Genomic DNA, 27,699 nt, shown 5'->3' with positions numbered 1-27,699 from the left:
ACCTATAAAGTTGTGGTTTTATTAGTATAGTATTATCACTTTAACATTTTGAGTAAATTCAAATTTATATTTTTCCGTGTTGCAGCGTCTTCGGACTGAGTATGGCCGAAGATATTGTGATCAGCTCAAACGCGCCAGATTTTTATTCAAAAACAGTGGTAGTATGGTCCATATCAGGATATGGAAACTCGTTGGTGCGGGAGGGGAAAATGAACCGTAGCGTCCTCTCTTGGTTCATGAGCACAACTAATACGAGTAGATAATTAGTATTTTGATTCACCTTGTATCAGATTCAATGGATATTAACTAAATAAATAATTTTCCAGAACTGGACTGCTTTGGTGGCAACAAGTTTTCATTCTTGAATTTCTCTTACATTGTATGGAAGAAAAACGTAACAACATAATGAAGTCCTTAATACAATGACAGCAAAAAAACATCATTCAAGCATCTTTGGAATAATGTCTAATATAATAAAAAGGGAATTTCTAGAAACAATATAACATAAAACTGAGAATCCTTTGATGATACAAAAGACCTATTAAAATTGAAGAAAATTCAAAAGCCAATTTATAATTTTGATTCATACTTTAGTGCCTCGTTTTTTTTTTCAATTGTCTAATACCTTGTAGACCTTGACGAATAATTGAGTACATATATTGTACCTAACCTGATCATTTGTTTCAATGTTATTTATACATTAATAATCTAAGCTTTCAAGTTATCCGGCATCAATCAAATTATTAAAGTCACAATTACATATCATTGAATAGAATTTTAATACAATGAAACAATCAACTATTCAACTATTTGTCAAGGTCTAGTGTAGATTGACAAAAAATTTAGAGAATTACTAAAAACAACTTTTTGTTTGTAGAAAAACTCTTAAACAACACAATATACTTTGTTTTGTGTATAAGCACTAGAGGGAATAATATGTGGAGAATCGATTTAGCCAAGGTTATATATTTTTGGTAGATTTTGAATAGTTCTTTGATGAGATGAAGCATACAAACACACAAACATTTTTGTTCCCTTTTCTAATCACTATGATATGTACACTGCAGACAGAAAGTTTCCCGGCAAGATGAAAATTTATTAAAACAATTATAAAAAGTAAAATAAATCTAGTTAAAACAAGTTTTATTTTAAATATATTAAAAGATAACATTCAACGATTAAAACCATGAACATATTTTGTCACATTAGAGTCTAGGGGGTGCATACATGTGATTCCTCCTTCTCTAAATATTAAAAAATATCACCCAAAGGTAAAAGCTACTTTCATTGCTACATGACACGACAAATAAAATTTAACAACAATACTTTGTTATGATCAGTAACCACTATTTTTATGCTTGTTTACAATAGGGAAGAAGTAAAACAACTGCTTCTGTTTTTTTAAGCACATTCAGAAACAATAATTTTTAACACAAAAAACTATTGCAATTCTAAATTAAGCGTTAAAAATAGAATCCCTTGTAAAAATAAGTTTGAATGTTTTGTGGCGCCTATGAGACAAATAAGTATAATTGATATTTGTCTCTAGTCATTGAAAGAGATCATTATGGCGAAACAAGATTTTTTGTTGATTTAACAATTAAATTATACTGATAAACTTTGACTGTAAACAGTTCCAAATGATAATGAACTGTGTTATTAAGACTATTGAGAAAAATGAACATTTACAATTCATTTTAGTAATATTATTGTCAAGCAAACATTTTATTGCAAAACAAGAATTTTCAAGAAGGATTTTATTGAGAAAATAAGCAATAAATGTAAAAACAATAACTTAAAATCAGTAAAAAAGACATATTGGAAAAAATAATACTATTAAGATAGATTAAAAAGATGCAATATACAGAAATCAACTTTAAAAATTATGATCGAATATGCAGAAGGAAGATGACCACAAATAGAAATAAATAGCAATCATATTGGGAAAGTGTCTGTGACAAAATTCAAGAAGGGAATGAAAAAAATACAAAGTATATAAAATAATCATTTTACAGGGGAGAAGTACAAAATTTGTAGGACACAAAAAGTAATAAGAACAAAAATGATAAAAGACCAGATGATAGTGAGGATTGTAAACTGGATAAAGAAAGAAAAAGAGTATAGGTACTTGGTTCTAATGGTTCTTTGCTTTTGATACAAAACAAAGAGAAAATATGTGATTGATTACATATCACTTAGGTAAATACAAAAACTATAAAAGCAAAAATGAATTATCCATAAATAGTAAAGAAAAAAGAAGTGGGAAAACAAAATAATTTTCTTATAGAAAAGAGCCTACAAAAAATGACATATTAGATCCACTACTGTTCTTAGCCTTACATAGACAATATATAAAAAATGTATACACAACAGATCCAATATAACGGTTATAAAACCAACCAAGACAAGTTTGAAGATGTTTTTAATATCATTATCATACTGAATTGGAAAAAAAAGTAGATTAAGCATGCTTATGAATATGAGGCAACAGGCAATTGTTAGAATGAATAGGAGAAGAAAATTAAAATAGAAATACATAGTTATAAATATAATGATTTTTTCGGTAAATATTGAAATGACTGCCCTTACCTAATTACTATTCATGATTCTGCCTTTTGTGAACTATGCGATTTCACATTATAGATATTTTATAAAGCTTGTGAATAATTTTAACCGAACATAATAATCCACTTACAACAATTTTATTCATAGGAACTTGTGAGTCACTTTACCTTTAAATTAAATAAATAAAAATTCATCCTCCACAGATTTACAAATGTCACTTGTCACTCATTGTTTTCGACATTATTAAGTTAGCAACACACGATAGACTATAATGAAATTCTAAATTAAGGTTAAGTGGAGTTTTTTTTTCAACACATATGATTTAGTTTGTCACATACAGCACTAGCGAACGAGGAAGAAAAACTGGGGCTCACTGAATTTAATAAACTATATGGCGTTTCAAAAAATTGTTCACTATCCAAATTATTTTCATCCCAATCTAAACCAACTATCTTAAATCCTTCACTTGATAATTGAATGCAAAACTTTTTTTCCTCTTTTGTGCGTAGATTCATGTAAATACAGCTATTGGAACTGGGAATTTTCTCAGATATATTAATTTGGTTCACATGGGCTTTGACATCATTAATAATTGCCTCTGCTTCCAATTTCCAGCTTTCAGAATCTAATATATATTCTGTCATCTCTTCATAAATGAATACCTTTGAAGAATAACCAATTTTCAAAAGAATCTATAACATATTTTAAATACAACTTGCCTATGTACTGAAGTCAGAATTAAAGCCAGAAAAAATTTTATGAATGAATACGATGGTATTTTAATTCACGCCATCAAGTACTACCAATTACTACATTTCATAAAATATTGCCACGTTTTGATTGGCTTACAACTGATTTGATGTAATTTCTGTAAATTTATCTTTATAAAATAAATAAGTAGATTATGATTACGATTCCGATTGTCGTTATTTAATTTGTTGTTTACCAAAAATAGATAAATCATTGTTATATTATCTATCTTTTCCAAACGATATACTAAAAAATTAAAGAAATTTATAATATTTTCTTATTACAAAGCTTACATAGATCAGTATTTTATATGCATTGTAAAATTCTAAGCCCTATTTCTACATATTTGTGTAAGATGTTACTTCTTTCAGAAAAAAGTCGACACAATAGTGTAATTTTTTAAGATGACACTCTTTGTTTTAAATACTTTCAAGTTACACTAAGTTTATGATTTAAATTTAGTGGTCATAATTTTACGTTACATTTAATTTTCAATTTTCATCTTTATTGACACATGCTTTATATCACAAGTTTTATGATGTAGTAAATATTGACAATTATTTTTTATTAATAATATCTGCTAATTTCAAACAGAATAACAAGGTCGTGATAATGAGGATAGATTTTTCTAGTTAGGCAACAATGATCACATTATTTCATGTACAATGATTAAGATTCAGACTATTGGAGTAGTAGTCATTTCTTGCTGTCACTTCCAGCTGAGAAGTGACATTTGAGTAAATTTTAATCAGTATTTTTGTAACATTTATAAACATTATAATAACAACATAATCATTACGAAATTGTGTGTGCTAAAGACTGGTTATGTTTTCAGAGACGATAATAAAAATAAATATTTCCAAATAATTTATTTATTGTGTATAATAGTTCAACATCAAGTTTTTCCGTACGATTTTTAAAATGTCTCAAACTTTTAGCAAAATAATTCCAGTAACAAGTCCCATAACAACATCTTGTATGGAATATGTACATCCTTGGACTGAAAGTTGCGCTCAGGCTACTTGTGGTCTCTATTTGTACTGTATATATGATTCCTTAAGAATCTATGGAACTGTTTACATGGTTTGTATACTTTTATTATTATAATTTATAAATTATATTATTATATTCATTATTTAAATTATGAAAGTGGATTTTTAGAGGGAATAAATGATTAAAAAATGTAAATTTAATGACTATTTCACGATGTTTTTAATTGTAAATAAAGATTATTTTTATTATTTAGTTATACAATGAATAGGTAACTTTTCATAGCCTGTGATTTTAATATTTCAGAAAAATATTTTTTTTTATTTAAGGTTTATTATTTTCTTAGTATTGTTTGATAAAATAACAACATATTTTTTATAATAGACAATAATATCAATTGTATAGCTAATGTTTTGGTGAAGTACTTTTATCATTAAAAGGTAGTTAGCAAATTTTATAAGGCACTGTACTACTACTGTTTTTTCTCGTATTCTTACTAAACATCAATGATTTTAGTTTTTGGACAAATTCTTAAAAAGTATATTTGGAAAACAACCATAAATAGGACATAGAAACGATTCTAATGAAAACTTTTAATATCACAAAAATTGTCATATTATTATAAAAATTGGAAAGGAGTGAATTTTAGACACTGGATATTATCTATATTCCCTCAGTAGGAGAAAAACAACGACATCCACTAATAGACCTTTTAGGCCTACATACTTTTGTCACCTCTCAGAAAGCTTTCCGGTCAAAATATCTTTTCTGTGATCTTTCTATTCAACACCTAGAAATAATTTTTGGCGACCTTATACAAGTATGAGAGCCTTAATATCAAACAATTTTATGATTATAAAAAAGATAAAAAGAAACTTTATTTTTAAAAAATATATTGAAAAACAGTATATTATTACAAGATTGAACCATTGATGCAAATCAATTAAAAATAGCAATATGAAGAAAAAAAAGAGATTCATTTCACATTATAATCTTGACAGAAATTTCGAAAATAAAAACAGTATTAATACTTGTTCAAATGTTTCAAATTACGTGAATATTTAATTAGTTCGCCCTATACATATGGAGTCAATAAATATCCAATAAACAATTTGTCATATTATAATTGAACACCTATTTAATTTCAACTTTGAAACTCCACTTTCGTTAATAGTATCTACTAATTAAATATTTTACTACTCAATGCAAACTAATAATCAATTATTTTAAAATTACGATAATTTTTATTAGTATGTTCAATGTCAAATATAATTTGTTGAACAAAATAAAAAAAGAGGTTATTTGGATAAGACTTTGTTTCGTAATTTTCTGAAAACCAATACAACACTTGACTTGAATAAAACGGTCTAACACTGCTCTCCATATAGTTTTATGCTTAGTTCTTGTTATCGTATTATTGCAGGTGTTGAATTTGCCTCATAGTTGATTTTAAAAACTAAACTTTGGTTCAATATTGTTTTATTAGATTTTGTTAGAAAGAAATTATTAAGTGAAAACCTCGAAATTTTCACTGAAAAACAGAAATTCCGTCATAGACTCATGGCAACGGATATGATTTGCCATGAACTGTTAATTTGCAATTGCTAAACTAAATAGAAAGAGAAAAATTTAAGAAAAAATTAACCACAAAACTAAGCTGTAAAAGTGATCGGGATCAAAACACCATATTAGAAATCAACAGAAATGTCATTAAATGGAATAAGGATGACTTTGAAATAACAGACATAACTAGAATAGGAGTGTACGGGCCAATAATATGTCCAGTTCTACTTGGAAAGAACTTATCGCAAACGGGAGATTATCACCTACCAACCCTCGAATTGGTTTCAGGACACATTGAAGTGGAGGAAATGGGATTATCTTTAGAGGTCAAGACAGGCGAAGATAGTTTTGGAAAACTATAACCAAAGATAATCTATGAAATGTATCAACCTAAGAACAATAAACGTTTAGAAGAGCATCATACCTGGAGTTGTATCAAATAGAAAATTAAGATCTTTGGCAGCTGCAGTCATTCCACATTGTGAACTTTCTGAAAGGAGTGGGATCCCCAGAGCTACAGCAAAAGAAAGGTGTCAATAGATTATTTGAGTCGCAGTGTATATGATACCATGAATCACATACAAACAGAAAGAGAAAGTCATTCATGTTTACATTTAGACTACACAGTAAAAAATAAATTAATCTATTTGTATGGTTCTAATCAAGAGTTTGAAAATATATTACATAAAATTATTTTTATTGGTGAAACACGTGGAATTATTTCTAAAATAGTTAAATACATTGTTGAATATAATAAGTACAACTATATAAACTTATTCTTAAAACCTTATTTTAAATATTGGTTCTAATATTATTAGTCGACGTTAATTAGTGTTTATGGTGCGTGATCTATCTGTAAAAGCGGAATTCAAATTTCACAAGCTCGTTAACAAATTGTTAAATCGTTAAATCGTTGCACCATAAGCAAATTATAAATATAGAGGGTGATTGATTAGTATGATAGAGTTCAATGCCTTATTTGTCCTTTAAGATATCAAATTGAAAATTTGAGGGATTATAGCTATCATGAGTCTTCATAATATGATATTATTGAAAAATCTTACAGATTATTCCAGAAAATTATCTTATTTACTACAGTATACGTGGATATCTTGATTATCACAATAAGTGCTTGAAATTACCTCCAAAGACATATATGCATGCTTGACAGCGATAATTGAAAGAGCTACTTACACTGCAAAGTGTGTTTCTATAAAAACATTCCGAAATTCATTTCGTATTCACTCCATCATGTCATCCCTTGTTGTTGGAGGTATTTTGTACACTTCATTCTTAACGTGACTCCAGAAAAATGAGTCCATTTCATTGAAATTTAGTGACCTTTGTATTGGACCATTTCTCCCGATCTATCTTTCAAGAACTAGTTCATTCAGTTCACCATTATTTAATTGATTAACTTAAACGATGCACACAAACAACAACATCCTTTGGCACGAATGAACACAGGGTCGGTTTGCGCTCCTATAGAAATTGCAGTTCAGATCATGCAGGAACCACCTTCATAAGCACTCCGTTCTTCAAAGCAGCAATCTGCAAATCGATATTTTGGTCTTCAGTACACTTTCCATCTTCGGTCGCTACCATGGAGGTATATTCTGGTCTCATCTGAGAACAGAACACATCTCCATTGTTCAATGTTCAATTTAGATGATACTATACAAAACGCTTGCCGATGAGCTGCTGTAAGTTTTACTCCAATCGCAGGTGTTTTATGGGTGAGGTTATTTTCCTGCAGTCTTCGTCTTTCTTTGACGTGTACGAAGTGGAACAAAGAAAATTTAAATACTTCTCCACACATTCAACGACCATCTAGCTTTTTATTAAACGTGGCTTCATATGCAAATAGAACATGGTCTAAAAGTCTCTCTGTTGATTAACTACAAAATGTTCAACAATTCCTGTTGCAAGTAAATGTCGTTAGGGTGTATTTTGTTTTCGTCAACGTAGTAGCTCAGCTCTTGTTCACTGGAATTACTCCTGTGTGGGTATCTGCCAGCAAAACATCAATTTCTGTCACAGATGTCACAGAAAAATCAAAATATCTCAAGAACTGATGATTTTAGGTATAGGGAATGCTTGATATAAAAATAAGTTTTTTGGTAGTTTTTTCGATACCCACATGAAATATAGGGTGATTAATTTGAACATACCGAGAAAATAACGTATTAGTGTTTTGTAATTTTTACTACTATTCGAATGGTTTGGCCGCAACAAATCATCATTCTTGAATTTCTCTTATATTGTACAGGGTCTTGAACTTGTTACGATTGTTATGAAACAATCAACGCGCCACTGTCGTGTTTTACAGTCGGGATTACACACGGATCTAACATCCTTTGCCTCGCCTCTTAAATCCAAAAACCTCAAACTTTGACTCGTGAGTCCATAAATCTCTCTCAAACTCTCTATAATTTCAACTTTTATGTTCCTTAACCCACTCAAAGGCAGATCTGTGCTGTTATTTCGGGGCCCGTGAGTAGGTTTTCACGTTCATCGATCAATTCAATACGTATATCTTCAGCAGTTGTGGTTTTTCGATGCCGCCCTGAACGTTTTTTATACACTCCTGGTGGATGAATATTCTTCACGTTGTAATCCCCGGTCAAAGTATTTACTTTGACCGGGGTTACTTTTACTTAGACTATGAGAACATGAGAGTCATGCACGAATTTCAACCGAAAACCGATAGTTTCTTGGTTTTATCCATTTTAAAACTTATAAGTCTGAATTTGCGAGAACGAAAACAGATCGTATACTAATTTGACGTAAATATGTCTTAATGCAAAAAGTATAAATCATAGTCCGTTCTCGCGTCTCACAGAGCTAACTGGGACTAAACTGCAATCATAAACACCGAAGAAATATTTCACAGAATAATAATCAGATCAGCCTGTACTTGTAAGTTTTAACTCGAAGCACTCACCGATAAAATATAAACCTTCCCTCGTATAAAGTAAACAAATAAAGGATATTATTGTTTTTGGTTTGTAAGACACCGTTTCGATCTTCGCCAACAATTTATGAAAGAAAAATTTGTTGAAGTGTATTAATTGAATGGATGGATTATGGGGTGGGCAAAAACTTTTGACCGGTAGTGTATATCTATTAATGACAATCTACTATTTAAACTATGAATAAAATCCGTCAATAAGCGCCAGGCATTTTCTTATAAAACGATAAGATAGAAATTTTTTGGTCTAGATGGTGAGGTACCGAAATTTTATCCGGAACATCGAATTCTAAATAAATAATTAAAATAAATCATTTTGAAATTGATGCCACTGAAATATGAAAAAATATGGTAAAAATCAAGTTTTACTTCGAAGTTAGAGACCTGCGTTATTTTCTTGGTCTGTATGACACGAATTTTCATTCTATCCCTCCAACATTCATAGTTTCCCATGAAGTCATTCTATAAATATAAAATAGTTGGATATTTAAGAAAATCGATCAACTTTTGTTTGTTTTAAAGAAAGTTTTATTTTCCAGTTAACATTGTTGATGAAGGGAAAGATACCTTCAAAAGAAGATTTGAAAAAAACTCTATATGGTATAATTCAGTCCACAGCTTTTCTCAGTTTCACAGGATTTGGATATTCACTTTTTTTGTGTTTATTAAGGTACTTTTTATATTCTAATAAATTGTATTAATTAACCAACAAGCAATACTTTAATAACGATACTATTAGATGTAAAATTTAATCAAAAATATACAAGGGCGGTTTGACGGATTTTTAACGAAAATCTCTGATCGTAATGTTAATTAAATGATTGTTGAAATATGCAGTGACAACCCTCGTCCCTGATACACAATTGATAATGATTTTTGAAGAAAATTAATATGTAGATGCCACATGTTTTTCTTGTTCATCGACCTACTGTAAACTTTTGACTTCAACTATATTTTTTTTAAATTATTCATCAGATATTTGTTTTCAGTGACAGCTACTTGAATAGTCCTATAACCGATTTTTTAAAAAAATTTTTCTTTACGAAAATTGGTGAAAACTTTTATGTGCCAAATATACTGTAATTTTTTTTATTTGAAATATTTATTTTTTCATCTTATTTTGACTTAATATCGAAAATGCATGAATCAAAAATTCTCTCGTCAAAATTACGGCTTTTTTGAATAAGTCGGTGGGCTTTTTGTTCGTTGAAATATTTTCTTTTTGGTGGTGTAAAAAATATACATTAACATAGTGAGTTTTCTCGGAGAATGCAAATAAAAATATTTTTTCAATTGTACCCTCTATGTGAGTAGCATAATATTCCTGTTGACTAAAATTATTAGTCTTCAAAATAGCATGAGATCCACTAAAACTTTTATAAATATTTATATTTCACATTTTGGAAAACCCAATAAATTCATAAATACTTCAGTCAAGTGCGAAATAAATAATATTTTTCAGTTTATCTGCAGGAAAATCCAGGTTTAGAAATATCAGTCTGAATGAGGTTCATTTGCAATATTGTTTATTTGCTTATCATATCTCTACATCAAAATTACTTTTCTTGATAAATCGTTTTAATTTAAGGTCTGTTTCATTAGATAATAATTAGTATTCAGAAACATGTAAACAATTGACATTACCACCTATTTTGTTGTTCATCAAAATACGACGATTATAAATTAATATATCACCCACAACATGAATATGAAAAAAACCTATTTAATCACAAATAATAATGATTCGTTAGTTGTTACACCCCGAAAATATGCAACAGCCACTAATTAAATTGTTTGTATTTACATTAAAATGTAGAACTATAAATTTGTTTAGGTCTTTTTTATAATTTATAGCTTTCTCGTTCCTATGTATGCGAATCATGTTTCTTATTTTTGATTCCATTTCAATATTTTTTCGAATTCTTATAATCGAATTTGTCTTTTTGATATTACATGTTTAATAATGCATTTTTTTATTGTATTAATGACCTTTTAATCTATTTTCAGACAAAACTAACTAACTATTGATAGTAGTAAAAATATTGTACGTAATTCGTGTGTAAACGCCTTTTATCGAATCATGTAACAATATTTACATTCGTCGAAAAGAGATTACTTTACATATTTGTTACATTATTCTTCTTACGACACCGTCTCTCTACGGAGGTTGGCGATCCAAATGGTTATTGTCGCACGAGAAACCGCAGCTCTATAATTTCTGTAGACGTCTGTCCGAGCCATCTGCGCAAGTCTTTCAGCCATGAATTTTGTTTACGGCTGACCGACCGTTTCCCTTCGATCATCTCTTCTATTATTAGGAGGAGAAACTCATATCGCTCGCCTCTCCTACGTACTGCTACTTTCTCTCCTTGATTGTGGTGACAAGTTACCCATTTGCTGTAGGACCTCTATGTTTGTCTTATGTTCCGTCCCAGATATCCACAGCATTCTCCTGTACATTTCGAACGCATCTATTTTCTTCTCTGTGGCCGCATCTATGGTCCAACTTTTGCATCCGTAGAGAAGAACAGGAAAGCTGAAGAAATTAGTGAAAGTTTTATGGAAATCCGTCCAGTAGTTCCAGAGATTAGCGTGTACAAACAGACAGGCAGACGGACATTTTTTTCAAAACTTGTATTTTTGTGTTCAGCTACACTTCTTTTATCACATTGAAAAATTTTTTTGAAAAACAAACCAATGGACAGACACGCCTATTCTTCAGTTTTATTATAGTATGGATTCTAAGAAAAAGATTTACATTTTGAAATTATTATGTAAATTGTCAATCTGATGTTCTGTTTTCATACTGGCCGAAATAGATGGAAACGTCAATTTTTGTCAAATTTTTTTTATCAAAAGAGACCTAAAATCAAGACGATTTATCAAAAACAAACATATAAAAAGTGAAAAATCAAAAAATTTATCATAAATTACTATACTTCTGTTCATTTTCTCAATTGAATTGATCGAGTGGGTCCAATATTTGCTAAAATATTGTCGGAATTACTCAGATGACTCTTTACTCAAAGGCTACTTCATATATATTTGCACTGTAACTAGCACTAAGGACCTGTGTTACTATTTTTACTTAATGACAAAATAAAACTTGATTTGTCACTATTTGTTACAGGAAAACTTTGGGCAACTTCAATATTTTAACAGTATCTGCAGTACCATCTTTTCTTTCTAGTGTTTTTTCAATTTTAATAGAAAGACCAAGCAGACGCATCCTTTTGGCTCTTTATGTCAGTAACATAGCCACCGAAACGTTATGGAATATGGCCAAGTCCAGAAATTTAGTTCGAAGCATTAAGCACGGAGATGTGATAATTTTTAGTTTGAGCATGGCCATACTCTCTCTATTTTTCAAAAGTGGTTACCATAAAAAATCTGATGCTGATAACAACCACGAAGATGCAATGTTCAGAATAATGAGGTAATACCATAAATATATGAACGCTATTTTTGTCCAAAAATATAAATACGAGGGTTGCTAATTAAGTTCCGAGATGACCAAATGGAAACAAATATTTATAATTGGATTTAGCTTTAATGTTTTTCATGACATGCTTTTGAACGAATTATCGAAGCATTTTTTCCACACCTATTGAGGGACCTCCAAAACATCTAATATGAACGCATCGAACGCTTCTTCAGGTGCAGAAAAACGTTGACCTCGCAATTTATTTTTGATCAGCGGAAATAAGAAGAAATCATTGGGCACCAAACATGGACTATGGCGGATGATCCATCAATTCGATTTCTGCGATTGGTGTCTTGATTTTTGCGAACATTTCTAGCAAAAAAATGCTGAGGTACTAATCAGAATTGACGGTTCTACTCTGCCCTAATGGAATGGTGGCAACATGTCCAGTTATTCTGAATAAGCAGGCGACGAAGTACTTCGTTTTGTTGGATTTGCCTCGTGTTGAAAAACCCTTACAGACGATTGTTGTTTAATTACGTGTTCATATGCACAGGACCAGTATTTGTCGCCTGTGTCGCGGTGTTCAACACAAATGAGGGGCAATCATGCCTCAATCCACGGTATGTCACATGACGATCTTGCATTATCAGTTTACGCACAGCATCGATGGTTTTCTTGAACAATAGCCGATTTTGGACGACGAAATACACGTTTTTCATCCTGTAGCGAAGTGCGACCACGGTGGCGAGTTGATAAGGTTAGAATTTTAGTTGGTAGACCTGGTGTTGTAATATCTAGAAATTCTCAGAAGAAACTGGTACTGGAAATGATCAAATTTGGAAAAAATCGATATAAAAATAGATCAACCAAGCTTTCGAGTTCGAAAATTATTATCTATTCAACATAAGTTAATGAAAACTAATGATTTATTTTTTCCAATATGCTGCAAAATATTTAAAGATGTGGTGACAGCAATCGGTACTGTTTTAACAGATAGTAGAGTATTCTCATTCAGAACACTTCATAGATAATATTTACTCAACTTTTCCTTAGTTTCTTCAACTGATATAATCGGAAACAGTTTTTTTATATGAGCATTAAAATTAAATTGTACGTCAGATTTTAGAAAAATTTTAACAGATGATATGTAAAACATGATCAAAGCTAAAAATTTCATTACATTAGCGATATTCAACCACTAAAAAGTCAATCTATTACAATCTACACGAAATTTTTATACGTGAATATGATGTCAATATATCAAATTTGACATATTCACATCAGTATTGCCAAATATCAGAACTTAAGTATCAACCCTCATAAAACAATGTACACAATTCTGGAACACATCGTATTTCGGAATGTAGGAACATATTGTAAAAAACGATTTTATTTTCGTATTGCAGGTATTCATAAAGATTATTTTAGACAACTATTACTACTACTACTATTCCTGTGGCCACTCAAATCCAACTTGATTTTTGGCCTCGCCAACAATTTTCTATCTTCAGCCATGTCTACTTCTCTACCAACTCTCCTTACATCTTCACCCATTTGGTAATTCCATCTTGCTCTTGGTTTTCCCAGTGAATGCCTCCCTTCTGGTTGACCTCTCCACACTCTTCTTATTGTTGTCTCTTCATCCCTTCTTACATGGCCCAGCCATCTAATTCTTCTTCTTATCACAGCCACAATATCTGGTCGTCTGTACCGGTCTCTGAGTTCTCTGTTCGTTCTTCGTTCTTCGAAAACCGGCCCTAAATCCTTCTTAATATTTTATTTTCAAATGTTATTAACTTCTTCTGGGTGTGTTTTGTTAGTGTCCACACCTCACTCCCATACAACTAAACTGTCTGTATTATGACTGTATATTCTTATTTTCGTATTTTTTAAGTAATTTCGATAGGCTCTAAAAACATATATTGGCTGCCTTTAACCTCGTCTGTATTTCTTCTTCTATTTTATTGTTGCTGTTCATAGTAAATCCTAGGTACTTAAATAACGTTGTATGATTAAACTGCGCAACTCTTCCCGTTTTCATATATTCAGTCTTATTTTCATTTACCTCAAATCCTACCTTTCGTGCTTTTTCTAAGAATACTTGTGCCAGTATTTTTAGGTTACTCTTACTGTCCGCTGTTAAAGCTACATCATCATATTTATTTTCCCTCCAATATTTGTTCTACTTGGAATACCTTCAGTTACTTTCAAAGTTTTTTCTAGAGCAAGGTTGAACAGAAGGGGAGGACAACCCGTCTCCTTGTCTTTCTCCTGTGGGGATATCGAAGGTATCTGTGTATTCCTTTTCTAGTCTGACCGTTCTTTTTGAGCCCTCAACACACATTTTTACAAGTTTTATTATCTTTTCTGGTATGTTATTTTCTCTGAGCACATCACATACTTTTGATCTATCATAAGCCTTCCTAAAGTCTATAAATAGTATATATAAATCTCTATTATATACCTAGTACTTTGAGGCCAGCTCTTTCATAACAAATATTTGGTCAGTAGTTGCTTTCTCACTCATAAATTCTGCTTGGTGCTCACCGATTATTTCATCTATTTGATATTACTTTAGACAAAATTTTATAAGTACAGTTCGGTAGAGATATCCACCTGTAGTTTGAGCATTCTAGTTTATCCCATTTTTTATGATTGGGGACCATCACTGCTCCCTTCCATTCTTTGTGCATAATTTCCAGGTTCCGGACCTTAACTATTATTTTATGTAGGAGCTTCATATTTTAGACAAACAATTTCAAATTTAAAATTGCTACGCTCAAATTCGATATCACATTTAAACATTTTCATTTAGGTTTGTAGTCGGACCTTACGAACAGGAAGGTTACACATCTGGAGAACCGAACGGTTTTCACAGAAGAGTAGATAAAGAAAACGGATCTTCGGTTTCTCCTTCTTCGCAAGTCTACAAAAAGAAAAATACGATATTCCATGTCGTTACTCAAATGTTGAAGGTGTATAGAAATATAATTAATAAAATCAAGAGCTGTGATAGAAGCAATACCTGTCCGCATCCTTTCAGTTGTCTGTATTATATAACAGAGGTAATATTAATATTTTTTTATAATAAAAATCCTGACCATTCAAAGAATTAGTTACTTTAAATATGGAAAATTACGTATCAAGTGTCTTGTAATAATTGTGATTCTGTTTATATAAGACATACATCACAATATTAAGAAAATAGATTAAGAAGTCATCGATATGATATGGATTGGCAACACTGAAAGCTAGGCATGCATTTATTCCAAAATTAAATGTGTGTTATTTTATTTGTTTTGAATTTTCAATTAGATTTAATCCTTAATTTGGTTGTTGTTTATGCTTTTTTATCTTGAGTCGACTCTTGTCTCGCCCCTTCACCAACCGACAATGCCCGAACGCCATCGTTAGTTTCTTGTTTCAAACAAAGAAATACAACATAACTAACCTGAAAATGTGTGCGCTTGGCGGTCTAGCTCCTAAGCATTAAAATTAAACTAACAGACAAAATTAAATCTTACCTTGAAACAGAAGAAGTAGACCAGGCATTGGCAAGAACAATGAGATGCAAAATATAAAGGATAGTACAAAAAAAGAATGATTGCCGAAAAGGTAAAAGGTAAACCCCGGCATTAAGCTCAAAAACAACAAAAAAATCTCATGCCCTCAGTTTGGTATGATTACAAAGGTATTGTGTTTTTTGACGTGCTGCCAAGGAACCAAACGATCAATTCTGATATTCACTGTCTACAATAAATGAAACTGGATGAAGCAATCGACGGCCAGAATTGGAAACTATAGGAGATTGGCTGGGAAGTAATGCCACATCCCCCATTCAGCCCTGATCTGGCACCATCTGATTACCATTTATTTCGAAGTTTGCAGAATTTTTTGAACGGTCAAACTTTCACAAATGATGATGACGTTCAATAGCACCTGGTTCAGTTTTTTGCTGATAAGAACCAGAAATTTTAGTTCGGAATCATGAAGCTGAAAGAAAGATGGGGAAAAGGTCATTGAGCCAAATGGAAAATGTATAATTGATTAAAAACTATTCTTTGTTAATGAAAAGTGTTTTATTTCATACTTTCTACAAAATCGAAATTTGTCGCCAACCAATATTAGTAGAACTATATTAATTTTGAGAATATTTAGCCAATTTTTTTTCTTTTAAGTAAATCTTTGTTTAATACTTCGAGAAGCTTCACAAGTTTTCGTCTTGAATTTTCTTCACAAATGGAGCTCTTATGATTATTTTCTATCCAATTTTCCGAAAACGTACTAAAGATAAACAGACTATTTGTGGATTTCACTATTTTATATAATTGAATGGAAATTATTTTTTTAGGGTACCGGAAGAATGTTCTCTTTAGGTTTAGGTTTGCAAGTCACCCTAAAATTAGTCCTAAATTTAAAAAGAATATTTATGTCGCCAACGACAATAAAAAGCATTTTATTTAAAAGAGAAACTTTCAATTTGCCCATATTCTTAGGAATGTATAATTGTTTATTTAGGGTAAGTAGACATTTTATAAAATCTATTTACGTAAAATTATCTATTTTCATGAATAAAAGAGTATTAAAATAATAAAGCATTCGTAATCCATAGGTACTTCTTTTAGTAGAAAGTTAAAATATTTTTATATTCTAAATGTTCTTGATTTTAGGTCTGCTCTGTTTTAGAATTATTTTTTTTAATAATTTTTTTCTAGTCATACCTCGAGTATTTTAATTTGAAAACATTATTATAATTATAATGAATATATCGGATGTGCCCTCATAATTACATCTAATTAACATGTTATCGACTTGTATAGAATTAATGGTTTTGACTTTGATTTTTAAACAACAATAAAAAATCATTTGAATATAGAAACTGGAAACAATACCGGAATCAGTAATATTGTTCAACTGTTGTTCACATTTTCTCTCCCTTTTTAATAGTATGATTTACTGCCTTTTCCAGTTTTCATGATTTATTATTATTAATTACAACAACAACTGTTTCACATCACTCATTTTGAAAGAATTATTTTTTATTGAAACTTCTCTCTGTGCCCATACCAGTGCAATCGTGTTTAGTTCTTGATGATAGGGTGGTGACTAACCACTGTCATTCCGCGATTTTCTGCAATTTCATCAATTTCTTCTCTAACAGAACCGAGATGGAAATTCATATTATTTGAATTCAACCAATTCTGTAAATAAGTTTCAACAGCTTGGTGGTGGGCAATTTTTTTAAAACTTTCAAGTGAAGAAGATCTATCATTTGTGACATCATCATTAGTGCCTGTTTTGACTTAATAATTTCCCATTTAAAAATATTTAAATTTAAAAACATTTCACAAATATAACCCAGATAGAGATACAATCTCTTATTTTTACCTTCCTTTAACGTATCCTCTCGGATTACCAAATTTTTAATTAATGTGACTCATCATAAATTTAGTTTACTTAAACTCAACGTTTATTGTATTCATTATGATTTATGGTGCACGATCCTAATAGGGCCCCACATCATAGATGATCCATTGAATTCCATTAAGGTACCAAATTACGTACTTTATTTTGTATAGATGTGATTTTAACGCCCATAGATAATTATAACCTTTCATTCAATAGTATTTTATAGTATTTAAGAGCGGTCTGTAAACAGGTTCGTAGAAAAATTCAGCTGGGTCGTGGCAAAAATTGTAAAACCAAAAAATCTATAACAACTGGAACAAGAATTAAAACTTTTTCAAGTATTTGAAGTGTCTTACATTAAATAACAAAATTTTCATCGAATTTTCCGAGGAAATGGGAAGTGATCCTAAACACTTTCTTTTGTATTGATATTCACGATTCCTTTTAAAATGTTTGTTTGAGCTAAGGGACAGAGACTTGGTTATTCAGATTGAACAAGAGTCTGGCTATTAAATAAAGAGACTGGTTATGAAAAAGGGTTTTATTTTATTCTACATTCGAATGCTCCCCTTTAATATACTCGCCTTCTCTCGCCTCACACTTTTCTATACATTTTTCTCATTGATCAAAGCAGTGCTGGAAGTCTTCTTTGGTGAGTGCCTTTATCGCTTCGATCGACTCAAATCGGGTCCCTTTCAAATCAGATCTTTTCCTAACCTTTCAAGAAGATCTGAGCAGATCCGTTTACACAAGAGCTTTTGGTCAGGAGTCTGATTTTTTGGTACCAACTTCCTACAGACATTTGTCATGTGTAATTTCTCGTGTAAAATGTTTCTAACCGTTTCTTTATCGGTGTTTACAGCCTCAGCAATCATCCGGATGCTCATTCGACGATCTGCACGCACAATTTGGTCGTTTTTGGTCACTGTTTCCGGAGTTGAAACAGTCACCGGCCGGCTTGGTCGCTTACACCACTCAAAAACACGCGCACGAGATAGAGAATTGTTCCCATAGGCCTCTTGCAACAATTTTTAGCACTCAGTCGGAGTTTTTTCAATTAACGAGAAATTTGAGATTGATTGAGAGTCGGAAACGTGTTTTGAGACGTGCATAGACAAGATATCTAGATACCCAACACACTAATCGTGTGGGGTAACCCGTCTAAGGCGCGCAGTCTCGTTATTTAATGGCCAGACATCGTAAAATGTATAGATTCCACGATTTCGAGTGGTTAATGAAAGTAATTTATTTGTGCGACATATTCAATTAATTGAATTTGAATGTGCAAGGCTTTAGTTTAAATATTTTTTTTATTATATCTTGTTTCTATCTGTTTTTACAAAAACTTAAAAGTGGCACACGGAACATTTTTTTTCCGTGTGCTAAATAAAAAAATACAATTTGTATTATGCCGGAAGTTTAGTCCTTTCGATATTTCATTCTTTAGAACTATTAAAGATGTTGTCGAGGCAGACAGTTCGAAGATGCCTTCACTATCCTGATAGAATGTCGAAGACCTTGTATTTTGCTAGTGAGAAAGGTTAAGTTTTGTTATACCCCTATTGTTCTTTATATGGATTCTCCTATGTATCCTTCTGCTAATTTGCAAGAACGCCATCGTCTGTGTCGTTGCAAATTGTGTGTGCAAATCATCACCGCTTTCCACCAAAATGGTTGCCGAAGAACGCGTTAGCTCTTATCCGGTATATTCTTCGAGATTCTTAAGTTTCATGTATTTCACAACAAGTTTCGGGACAACGTTGATGAGACGCGCTGTTCTCACATCAGTTCAACCAAAATCGTTTTTGAACAATCATAACATCGAATCGATGGGTCACTCGCCGTACAGTCTACGTTTGGCACCCAATGATTTCTTCTTATTCCCACAGATTAAAGATAAATTGCGAGCGATCCTCGTATATATCATTTTAAGAAGTTATTGTTTGAACTTTTTGATCAGTTTCTTAATGCCTCTTTGGTTTTCTGTACTTTATTCATAACTTGTAAACTCGTTCATCAATCGAATCGTAAATAATTTAGCTACCAACCGAAGCTCTGCAGAGGAAAACATCTCTCTATATCAGAGCTATCCCAAACAAATAAATATTCCAACTAAAACAAATCCAATTATTTCTTTTCTGTCTGCTTTAAATTTCCGAACTAACCTTGTAGTGGATAAAATACACTGCAACGGTTATTTTTATCAATTTACATGGTATAATTAGAGTTTTGTACTTGTACTTTGGCCCTATTTAAATATTAATATCAGAGAAAGATAACATGAAATATGTAACCTTCATTTTTTTGATGTTACGTAATTTGTTATAAATAAATATGAATCGAAATATATTAATATAACATGTCTTTAAACACAAACAAATATTCATAAATATGTTAACTTATATATTTACATTACTACATGCCTTAAAGAAGGCCCATGTTTTATTTTTCTTTCCTCATTAGTCTTCAACTGATTTCACAAATTGCTACTCTGTAATTTTACGCTCCAATTCGGCTCTACCTTTCTAATATCCAACAAAATAACATCCAACCTTTTTTTTAAAATCCCCCTACCTTTTTGTACCTACTTCGCCTTCTGTAACGACCCTTTTTGCAAAACTATTCCCTGACATCCTTTTAGTATGCCCCAAATATCTTATTATTTTATATATCTTGTTATTGATGGGTATTTATATAAATCCTACAGTACTTTGTTAGTTCTTCTTCTCCAAAGTGTTTCACCTGTTTTTATTGCCCCAAAAATTTTCCTCAACATTTTCCTTCCTCATATAATCAGTTTCATCAGCCTTTGATTCATCAACTTCCACAATTTTTTCTTAGAAGAGATTTGATCTATCAGTCAGTCAATAACTAATTTTTATTCCTTAACTTGTTTTTAATTTAGTGTGACTTTAATAGAAATCAATAATTTTTGTTGTAGAGTTATAAATCATGTTTTATATTTCAGTTTTTGGAATTATTTTTGTTATTTTAGGCGTGCCTTTGTATTTTAAGGAGAATAAGAGGTAAAGATAGTCCTGTACATGCTCTACCCGCAGGAATTTTAGCGGGAATAGCTTTCAGTAGATATCCAGATTCCACGATAGCTTTGTACGTTATGTGGAAAGTGGCACAGGTAAGAGTTTTATCTAAAAAAGAACTTGTGGTATATGTCTAGATAATTTTGTATTGTATTTTTTTTCTTCGAATCTATTCAAACTGTTTTTATACGCACTTACTTAATCCCTCAGGCTTATAACTAAAAACTTATCGAATTCTTAACAAATTAATTTATTTAAACACATCGTTTACTTGTCTATCTTGATGTATTCGGGATGCTATCAGATTATTTACTAACTTACTCTCTGATAAAAAACCGCTTATTTATACACAAAACATTTCTCGATAATTCGGCTCTAGAATGTAAACGAACAAAAAAGGTCTTTCCAGAAATTAATTCTATAAAAACGGCGACAACATAATGTACATAAACAATATAAAAAAATTGTCAGCGGACGAATTCGTAACAGTATTTATTCAGAATTCAGATTTGCTTGAAAAGTAAACTCAAACAATATTATGGGAATTCCTTATGCTTAACTCTCTCGATATTTATATCTACATATTTTTCTATTAAGAGCATTTTATCGTATGTTTTTAACTGTTATTGTGTTTTCCAACTTCGTTCACCACTTACTTCCATAATTTTCATGACATCTCTTCTGTTTTCTTCTTTTGTGTCTCTGACGTACATTCCGTGAAATACTGCCTTAGAACCAATATCGTTGCCAACATTAATTACATTTTTATTCCATTAACTTCACATATCAACAGCTGAAGAAATAAGTCAAACCATCTAAGTAAAATTCTTCAAAAGCTTTCAAATTTCCTAAACGGTTTGAAGGTTTCTCCTTCATTTTTATTTGTGAGACTTGTGCTGCTAATGGGTTGTCTCTATTTCATCCAGAATTCTTTGATATTTAATCGATTATATCTTTTACAGTAGTAAGATTAACAATCTAAAACATAGGATGGTTAAATTGAGCCGGAAGTAACCCAACATCCTACGACGTTCTTCAATGTGTAATTACCACCATTTTCTTATCGCTGCAGTTCTATCGATCAGATTTCGTTCGCTCATTGATTTTTTCATTCCATGCATCAATTATAATCTTACTATTGCTCTCTTTCTGCTCTAGCTCATTATTTTTTTTTGGCAATCATTCCTCCCTCATGTTCTCCACGTGCTCGTACCAAATCAACTACCTTCCCTCAATATGCTTTATAATTGTCTCTTTACAGTTCATTCGATCTTTTATTGTATCGTTTCCGACCCGACCTAACCTTAATGCTCTGTCTGTTCTTCTCCATTTTTTTCTTTAGTGTTGCCATATCCCAAAAGGGACTATCATCTTTAGAATTTATTGTACCTAATTCTAGATCACCTCATAGTGTACTTATTGTATCTGCATTCGCCCTACTAAGAGGTTCAAATTTATGGTTTACTTTTTTTTCAGGTGACATATAATTTAGGAATTGACAAAGGTGTTGTACCAAAGGTATCTGGATTCACAGAACTGCTATACTGCTTTAGTACCGCCGTACTATTCCATGCAGCCATATTAGAACCAACAAATCTTAGGCCAAGTTATTGGAAATTTTTACATTCCATTTCTGGTGGCAGGTAAAAAAATCTTGTTCCAATAAAATTCAGAATATAAATAAGCAGTAATAAATTTAAAATTTATACAGGTTTTTACCATTTACGACCGAGCATATTGAAACCTCGCCTGTTTATAGTTCATAGTTGAATAGTGGGCAGCCAAGGACTATTTAAGTCAAAGCCATGAAATCTGCGACGTTACTAGGCAAGGTGTGAAGCTTCCCAACTGTTTGAACCGGATACTCACAGACGACGTATTCTGTAGTTTCTATTCCATGCACCATCGGCACTCCGGGTTGTCCGTAGTGCGGAGAAGAGGTGTCCGTTTAAAAGTCTAGTCACCAGTTGAATTTCGCGCCTATTAAACCGAAGCTGTTGATGGGTAAAAAAGATACAAGACTCATCAATATGTGCCTTTTATTGTCTTACGTCTTGGTGGATTTGATTTTACCAATCTGACGAGCGAATTAGCCTCATCGTTGCTCAAGTGACCGGGTACCAAAACGAGCTAGACCTTACAGTTATTGATCAGTTCTTGTAGGACTTTTTGACACTCCAGCATATGCATAGAGTACACTGTTTCAGCTTTTATGACTGCTGAGATTACAGTGCTTCTATATACAGTTCTTCCATTGAGTATTGTGAGTCCACATTCCATCACAGGGAATAGTTCGGTTTGCAAGGCGAGAAAAATTCGCTTCGTTTGGGATATCCTCTGCAGAAGCTTGTGCCGTCAAAGCCATTCATCTTGGAGCCATCTGTGCTTTATTATTTAATATAACGAGCTTAAAGTCACCAGTTAATTGCTGTCTATCAGTAAAGTGTGCCTCGAGCCCTTATTATTAACGTTCGTAGGCTTAATTTGATCTTAAGCCAATAAAATTCATTGGGCATTCACCAGCGGCCTGTGTTCAAATTTTAGCATGGTCAGTTAATCCAGTCAGCAGCTCATTCAGTATATTCAGGTATCCTATGCCTATCCTATGATGGAATTTCACAATTAATATTATTAATTGTAAATTAATCTATACACTTGATGTTTCGTGTACTAGCTTCATTCCCATGTCTATTTTCGGGTGTGGTTCGATGAAATCATGACTTCAATAAAATAATTACTTTACTGTAATAAAAAAATCTCCTTCTAACAATACATACTTAGTCCAATTTTTTATAGCATCTAAAAAACCTCTTCATTTGTGTGGAATCGCTTTCCACAAAGTCATTTTTTTAGTTTGGAAATAGAAAGTAATCAGAAGCAGTCAGTTCAGGTGGATACGATGGATGAGGCAATGAATTGTTACGCAGTTCGGTTAAATACCAAAGAGCAGGCGCATAGTTGTGATTCAATAGAATTTTTTTCTTCAACAAATGCAATAATTTTTTCTCAAGTCCCGCTTCAAAACGTATCAGTAAATCATCATAACATTGTTCAGTTATCGTGAACTTTTTTCTCAACAATCAATAAAGACCCAACTTAACCTAACTTTCTGCATTCCAAAACACTGTAGTAGTTTTCATTTGCTCGGGGGAACGTTCCTCGGAAGGAGTCATGGTTTCGAAACTATTTTTGGTTCCGAGGTATAATTATGCATACAAGTTTCATCTACTATGACATATTCATGGAAAATTAATACATTATTTTAACAATCTCTAATTTATTATTTTTTTGTAGGATTGCTTGTATGGCTAGAGCGCCATTAGATGTTTGGGGTTTGAATTCGACCGATTCGCTAAATAATGTTTTGATGAAGACCAAAACTGTACCAATTGTATATTTTTAGTAAAAATAATCCGTCTGCTTAGAAAATTTGTGTATGTTTTATGGTTTTTATTATTTTTTTTGTTATTTTTGTTTGTAAGAATATAAAAAGACGTTATTGCTACCGTTGGGTAAAAGATATATTTTGGAAAAATAAATACATTTTGTATAAAGTTCAGGTGACTTACAACCCCTTCACCACTATTTCTAGATCAATGTACAAAATAATATGCGTTTAGTGGAACATTCTCTTTCAAAAAATCAATTGAAAAGTCCAGTGCAAAACCGGTTAATACTGAATATACTGTTTACACTAACACTCACAATTACAATGTCTGACGTGCTTTTCAATAATCAAGCTATCGTCTTCAGAGATAGAAGGTAAACAGTTTACCTTCAGTCTACCTACCTACGGGTAGAACTGGAAAGACACTCCTCATATCATTAATTTTGTTTGGGCGAGATCCTAAATTGTGGTGGCAGGTGTTTCTTCTGGAATAGTGGCCACGTTATCATAAGAATGTTGTACTTTAATAACGTTTTTCTTGAAACAGGAATTAAATTAACGAGACTAATAAATGTAATGCGATACAAAGTATCACTGATTTCTAATTATTTCTTTGTTTATTTAAGGTAACAATTTCAACGTATCAAATTTCAGAACGTTGTTAAGAAAGACCTTGTTAACTTGTATAAATAGAATTAATAGTAACAGAGCGTTTCAGTTTTCAAGTAATTGTTAAACAGGTAATAGAAATATGAAGATACAAGTAAGTAGACATCGTATTTTGAATTCAGGATGAGCTTTTATTTACATGTTAACAAATACTAAATGAAACTTTTTAGATTACACCAAAATTTTTTCGGGTTTTTTACGTTTGTTGTTCTAAATTCCAATATATGAGAAGGGAGAACATAAAATATGGAAATCCCAATTTATAAGAGATCTAATGGCGAATTTCCAAAAAAAACCAAAAGCATTCTAACAAAACATCTTCTATCAAAGAAGAATAAATAAATAAAAAATGAACCAATTCATTTTCTTGTATTTAGCTTGTATTAGCCACGAGGAGAGCAATCCAAGTGCGGCTGATACTCCTTTCAAGGAGCTTAAAGCTGGAAACAATATAAATGATAAATATTTGTTTTCATTTTTCTATCTCAAAACTTAAGTAGCAACCTTCGTAATTAACCTAATAAAAGACATATTGTGATACTTGGCTTCATGTATGTAATTTATTTAATTGGTCAAGTCAGTCTAGCAGTATAACACATTTTTGAAGCACCCAGTACGACTTATCTAATCAACTAATTTTCTTTTACATTTGCTCATAAGTTTTTTAAGGGTAATTATTAAAATGTCGATTATTCTTTTTATTTCAGATATGGGTTATATGTTTCATATCTGCAATAAACTTAATTACTTGTGGTTACTTAATCAATTATCATCCTCTACCTCCTAACCTTATTACATCCAGTACTGTTATTGGTAGCACTGCTGGAGTCACTCCTTCCTCGGGCGCGTACTCTGCTTCCCAACTCACTCAAACCATTTTAAATTCTCCTCATCAAATCCAATCATCTATATCTCCATACTATCCTTCAAATTATGATGGCAGAATAAACCAGAATACCTATAGTTCTGGTTCTAATGAAAGAAGAAATCAATCTCGTTATTTATCTCAATTCACTCCGAACCGGTTCTATAATCCCAGTCAAACCACTAACTACAATACGAACCATCCTTCTGCAATAACATATAACTCATATGATAATCAACGTCCAGAAAATAACAATCTGAAGCAAGAAGTTTATTATCAAAGGGAAAATATTGATGATGTTGGACATGTTCATGATGCTCATAACCATTATGAAGGATATTAGGAAAACTTACTTTGTACCTGGTTTTTTATTTACGTTAATATAATGCGTGAAAAGACTACTTTAAAAATGAAATGTTTAAAAGGGTTTTTTTTGAAGATATAAATAAATACAGGTTAGTTGAAGTTAACAGTTATTATATTGTGAATTTATTTTATCAATCCCTTGTAATTATGTTGTAATATTTGGAATTGAGTGATAATCAATTTGAACACATTGAGTATACTATCATTACAATAACACTCACAATTACACTGTCTCAGTCTCTGAAGACGATAACTTGATTATCGAAACACGCGTCAGACAGTGAAATTATGAGTGTTGGTGTAACAACAACTCGATACTTCGAGTCTACAGAACTTTGAGAATTGTTTTAAATAGAAATAATCGAATTACGACCTAAAAAATTTGAAATGTAAGCAGTTAATTAAATTCGCGAAACCATGAAGATGCAAGTTTGGCATTATTTAATAATTAAAAAAACTTAAATAGGAATAAGGCCTCAATCAGACGTTGTGTAAGGGAGACAGCCACTCAGCACTTTGAGGCATCTCTTGTCACGCAATTGTCTGGCCCACTATGTTCACATGGAGCCGAGTAAATGCGGAGAGAAACTTGCGTCATGAACTTTCAAATGAAAAATTTATTGAAATAATATTCGAATGAAAATTAATTACAGTTATAATAAAAAGTTTGTGATTTAATATCTAATCATTACACTGGTCGACAAAAAAAATTTTTGTACTAACACAAGAATATAATTATAACACTTATAGCATTTAAGGTTTTTATGTTACATTTATAGAACCATATTCATTGGTAAAATATTTAATATTTATTTAAAAAATAATTTCAAGTTTTTCAAATCGTACATATTGACAATATTTATAGTTTACATCAAATAAACATGCCTCAAATCTATTAAAAACAAAATCTTTGAAAAAAATCGCTTTAAATATCAATTAGCTGTACTTTTTCCTTTTATGAGAGGTTGCAGTTTAATCAGACCTTATGTTACTGTTTAAATATACTGTATTAGTACACTCTACATGTGGCTGTGTATTCTAAGCGTAGAGAGTCTAAATTTTTTAAGTCATTTTAACCTTACTTCTTAGGCGGGAATTGAACTTAATCTTTTCAAATTTTACAAATTTATTTCGTAAATAAAATAAATTATAATTAATAGGATGACTAACGTTGAATATAATACCGATACTTTGAGTGATCTTCTACCTCTTTATTATAAGAGATTATTTCCTTACCCACAGTTTTATCGCTGGTTGAGCTATGGTAAGTAGCATAAACTATTAAAATATTAGAATGTCAGGGAATATTTGCAGGAAATGCTTTGACTTTTGCCAAAAGAGAAATATCTTTTACGTTACTTGGAGATATTTATATAAGATATCAATCATTTGATACTCAAGAAGATTTTATGAATGAATTACAAAAGAAATTTCCTATTAAGATAGATATAGGAGCAGTCTACCAAACAAAACCAAAAGATAGAGGCCCCGTATCACAGATTGTACCTGTAGAAAAAGAAATAGTCTTTGATATCGATATGACTGATTATGATGATGTCCGGACTTGTTGTTCAGGTGCAGATGTGTGTACGAAATGTTGGAAGTTTATGATTATTGCCTGTAAGATTATAGATGCCGCTCTTTATCAAGATTTTGGTTATAAGCATAAACTTTGGGTTTTTTCTGGAAGAAGAG

General features: G+C 31.4%; 3 protein-coding genes across 7 annotated transcripts in view; 1 reads left to right on the top strand and 2 right to left on the bottom strand.

The window, feature by feature from the left end:
• The window catches only part of LOC130446147 (transmembrane and coiled-coil domains protein 2), a 34,663-nt gene extending 31,791 nt beyond the window's left edge, over positions 1-2,872 (bottom strand). Inside the window, exon 1 of one of the 2 annotated variants that reach the window (XM_056782254.1) lies at positions 2,733-2,872. The gene's annotated coding sequence lies outside the window, so the exon portion shown is untranslated. The other variant, XM_056782253.1, reaches the window with a different exon arrangement.
• Positions 1,129-3,455, bottom strand: LOC130446148 (GSK3B-interacting protein-like). 2 transcript variants are annotated; one of them, XM_056782259.1, is made up of 2 exons: positions 3,285-3,455; positions 2,872-3,227 (listed from the first exon to the last, which is right to left on the bottom strand). In XM_056782259.1, exon 2 carries the CDS (start codon positions 3,207-3,209, stop codon positions 2,874-2,876), a length of 336 nt encoding a protein of 111 aa, XP_056638237.1. In that variant the 5' UTR covers positions 3,210-3,227; positions 3,285-3,455; the 3' UTR covers positions 2,872-2,873. The 2 variants fall into 2 exon arrangements, with proteins under 2 accessions (XP_056638236.1, XP_056638237.1); XM_056782258.1 differs by having other exon boundaries at positions 1,129-3,455.
• A 593-nt stretch (positions 3,456-4,048) lies between these two features.
• LOC130446064 (transmembrane protein 135-like) lies at positions 4,049-27,024 on the top strand. Of its 3 annotated transcripts, XM_056782084.1 has the most exons (10): positions 4,049-4,398; positions 9,379-9,509; positions 11,970-12,275; positions 15,082-15,331; positions 16,618-16,785; positions 20,671-20,811; positions 22,193-22,359; positions 24,011-24,150; positions 24,731-24,867; positions 25,481-26,124. In XM_056782084.1, the coding sequence occupies exons 1-8, from the start codon at positions 4,237-4,239 to the stop codon at positions 24,117-24,119; spliced, it is 1,434 nt and encodes a 477-aa protein (XP_056638062.1). In that variant the 5' UTR covers positions 4,049-4,236; the 3' UTR covers positions 24,120-24,150; positions 24,731-24,867; positions 25,481-26,124. The 3 variants fall into 3 exon arrangements, with proteins under 3 accessions (XP_056638062.1, XP_056638063.1, XP_056638064.1); XM_056782085.1 differs by having other exon boundaries at positions 4,056-4,398; positions 24,011-24,867; positions 25,481-27,024; XM_056782086.1 differs by having other exon boundaries at positions 4,056-4,398; positions 24,011-24,867; positions 24,944-26,130.
• The last annotated feature ends 675 nt before the right edge of the window (positions 27,025-27,699 follow it).

The sequence above is a fragment of the Diorhabda sublineata genome, chromosome 6, assembly GCF_026230105.1.
Source record: "Diorhabda sublineata isolate icDioSubl1.1 chromosome 6, icDioSubl1.1, whole genome shotgun sequence".
NCBI lineage: Eukaryota > Metazoa > Arthropoda > Insecta > Coleoptera > Chrysomelidae > Diorhabda > Diorhabda sublineata.
This window is presented reverse-complemented; position numbering and strand designations above follow the sequence as displayed.

What these genes read in the sequence shown, in the direction of transcription:
- LOC130446148 (XM_056782258.1), bottom strand. Translation starts at nt 3,209, where the DNA reads ATGACAGAATATATATTAGATTCTGAAAGCTGGAAATTGGAAGCAGAG.
- LOC130446064 (XM_056782085.1), top strand. Translation starts at nt 4,237, where the DNA reads ATGTCTCAAACTTTTAGCAAAATAATTCCAGTAACAAGTCCCATAACA. An exon ending in TTATGTGGAAAGTGGCACAG is followed by an intron (nt 20,812 to 22,192) that starts GTAAGAGTTTTA and finishes CTTTTTTTTCAG; the next exon opens with GTGACATATAATTTAGGAAT. An exon ending in CATTCCATTTCTGGTGGCAG is followed by an intron (nt 22,360 to 24,010) that starts GTAAAAAAATCT and finishes ATTTTTTTGTAG; the next exon opens with GATTGCTTGTATGGCTAGAG.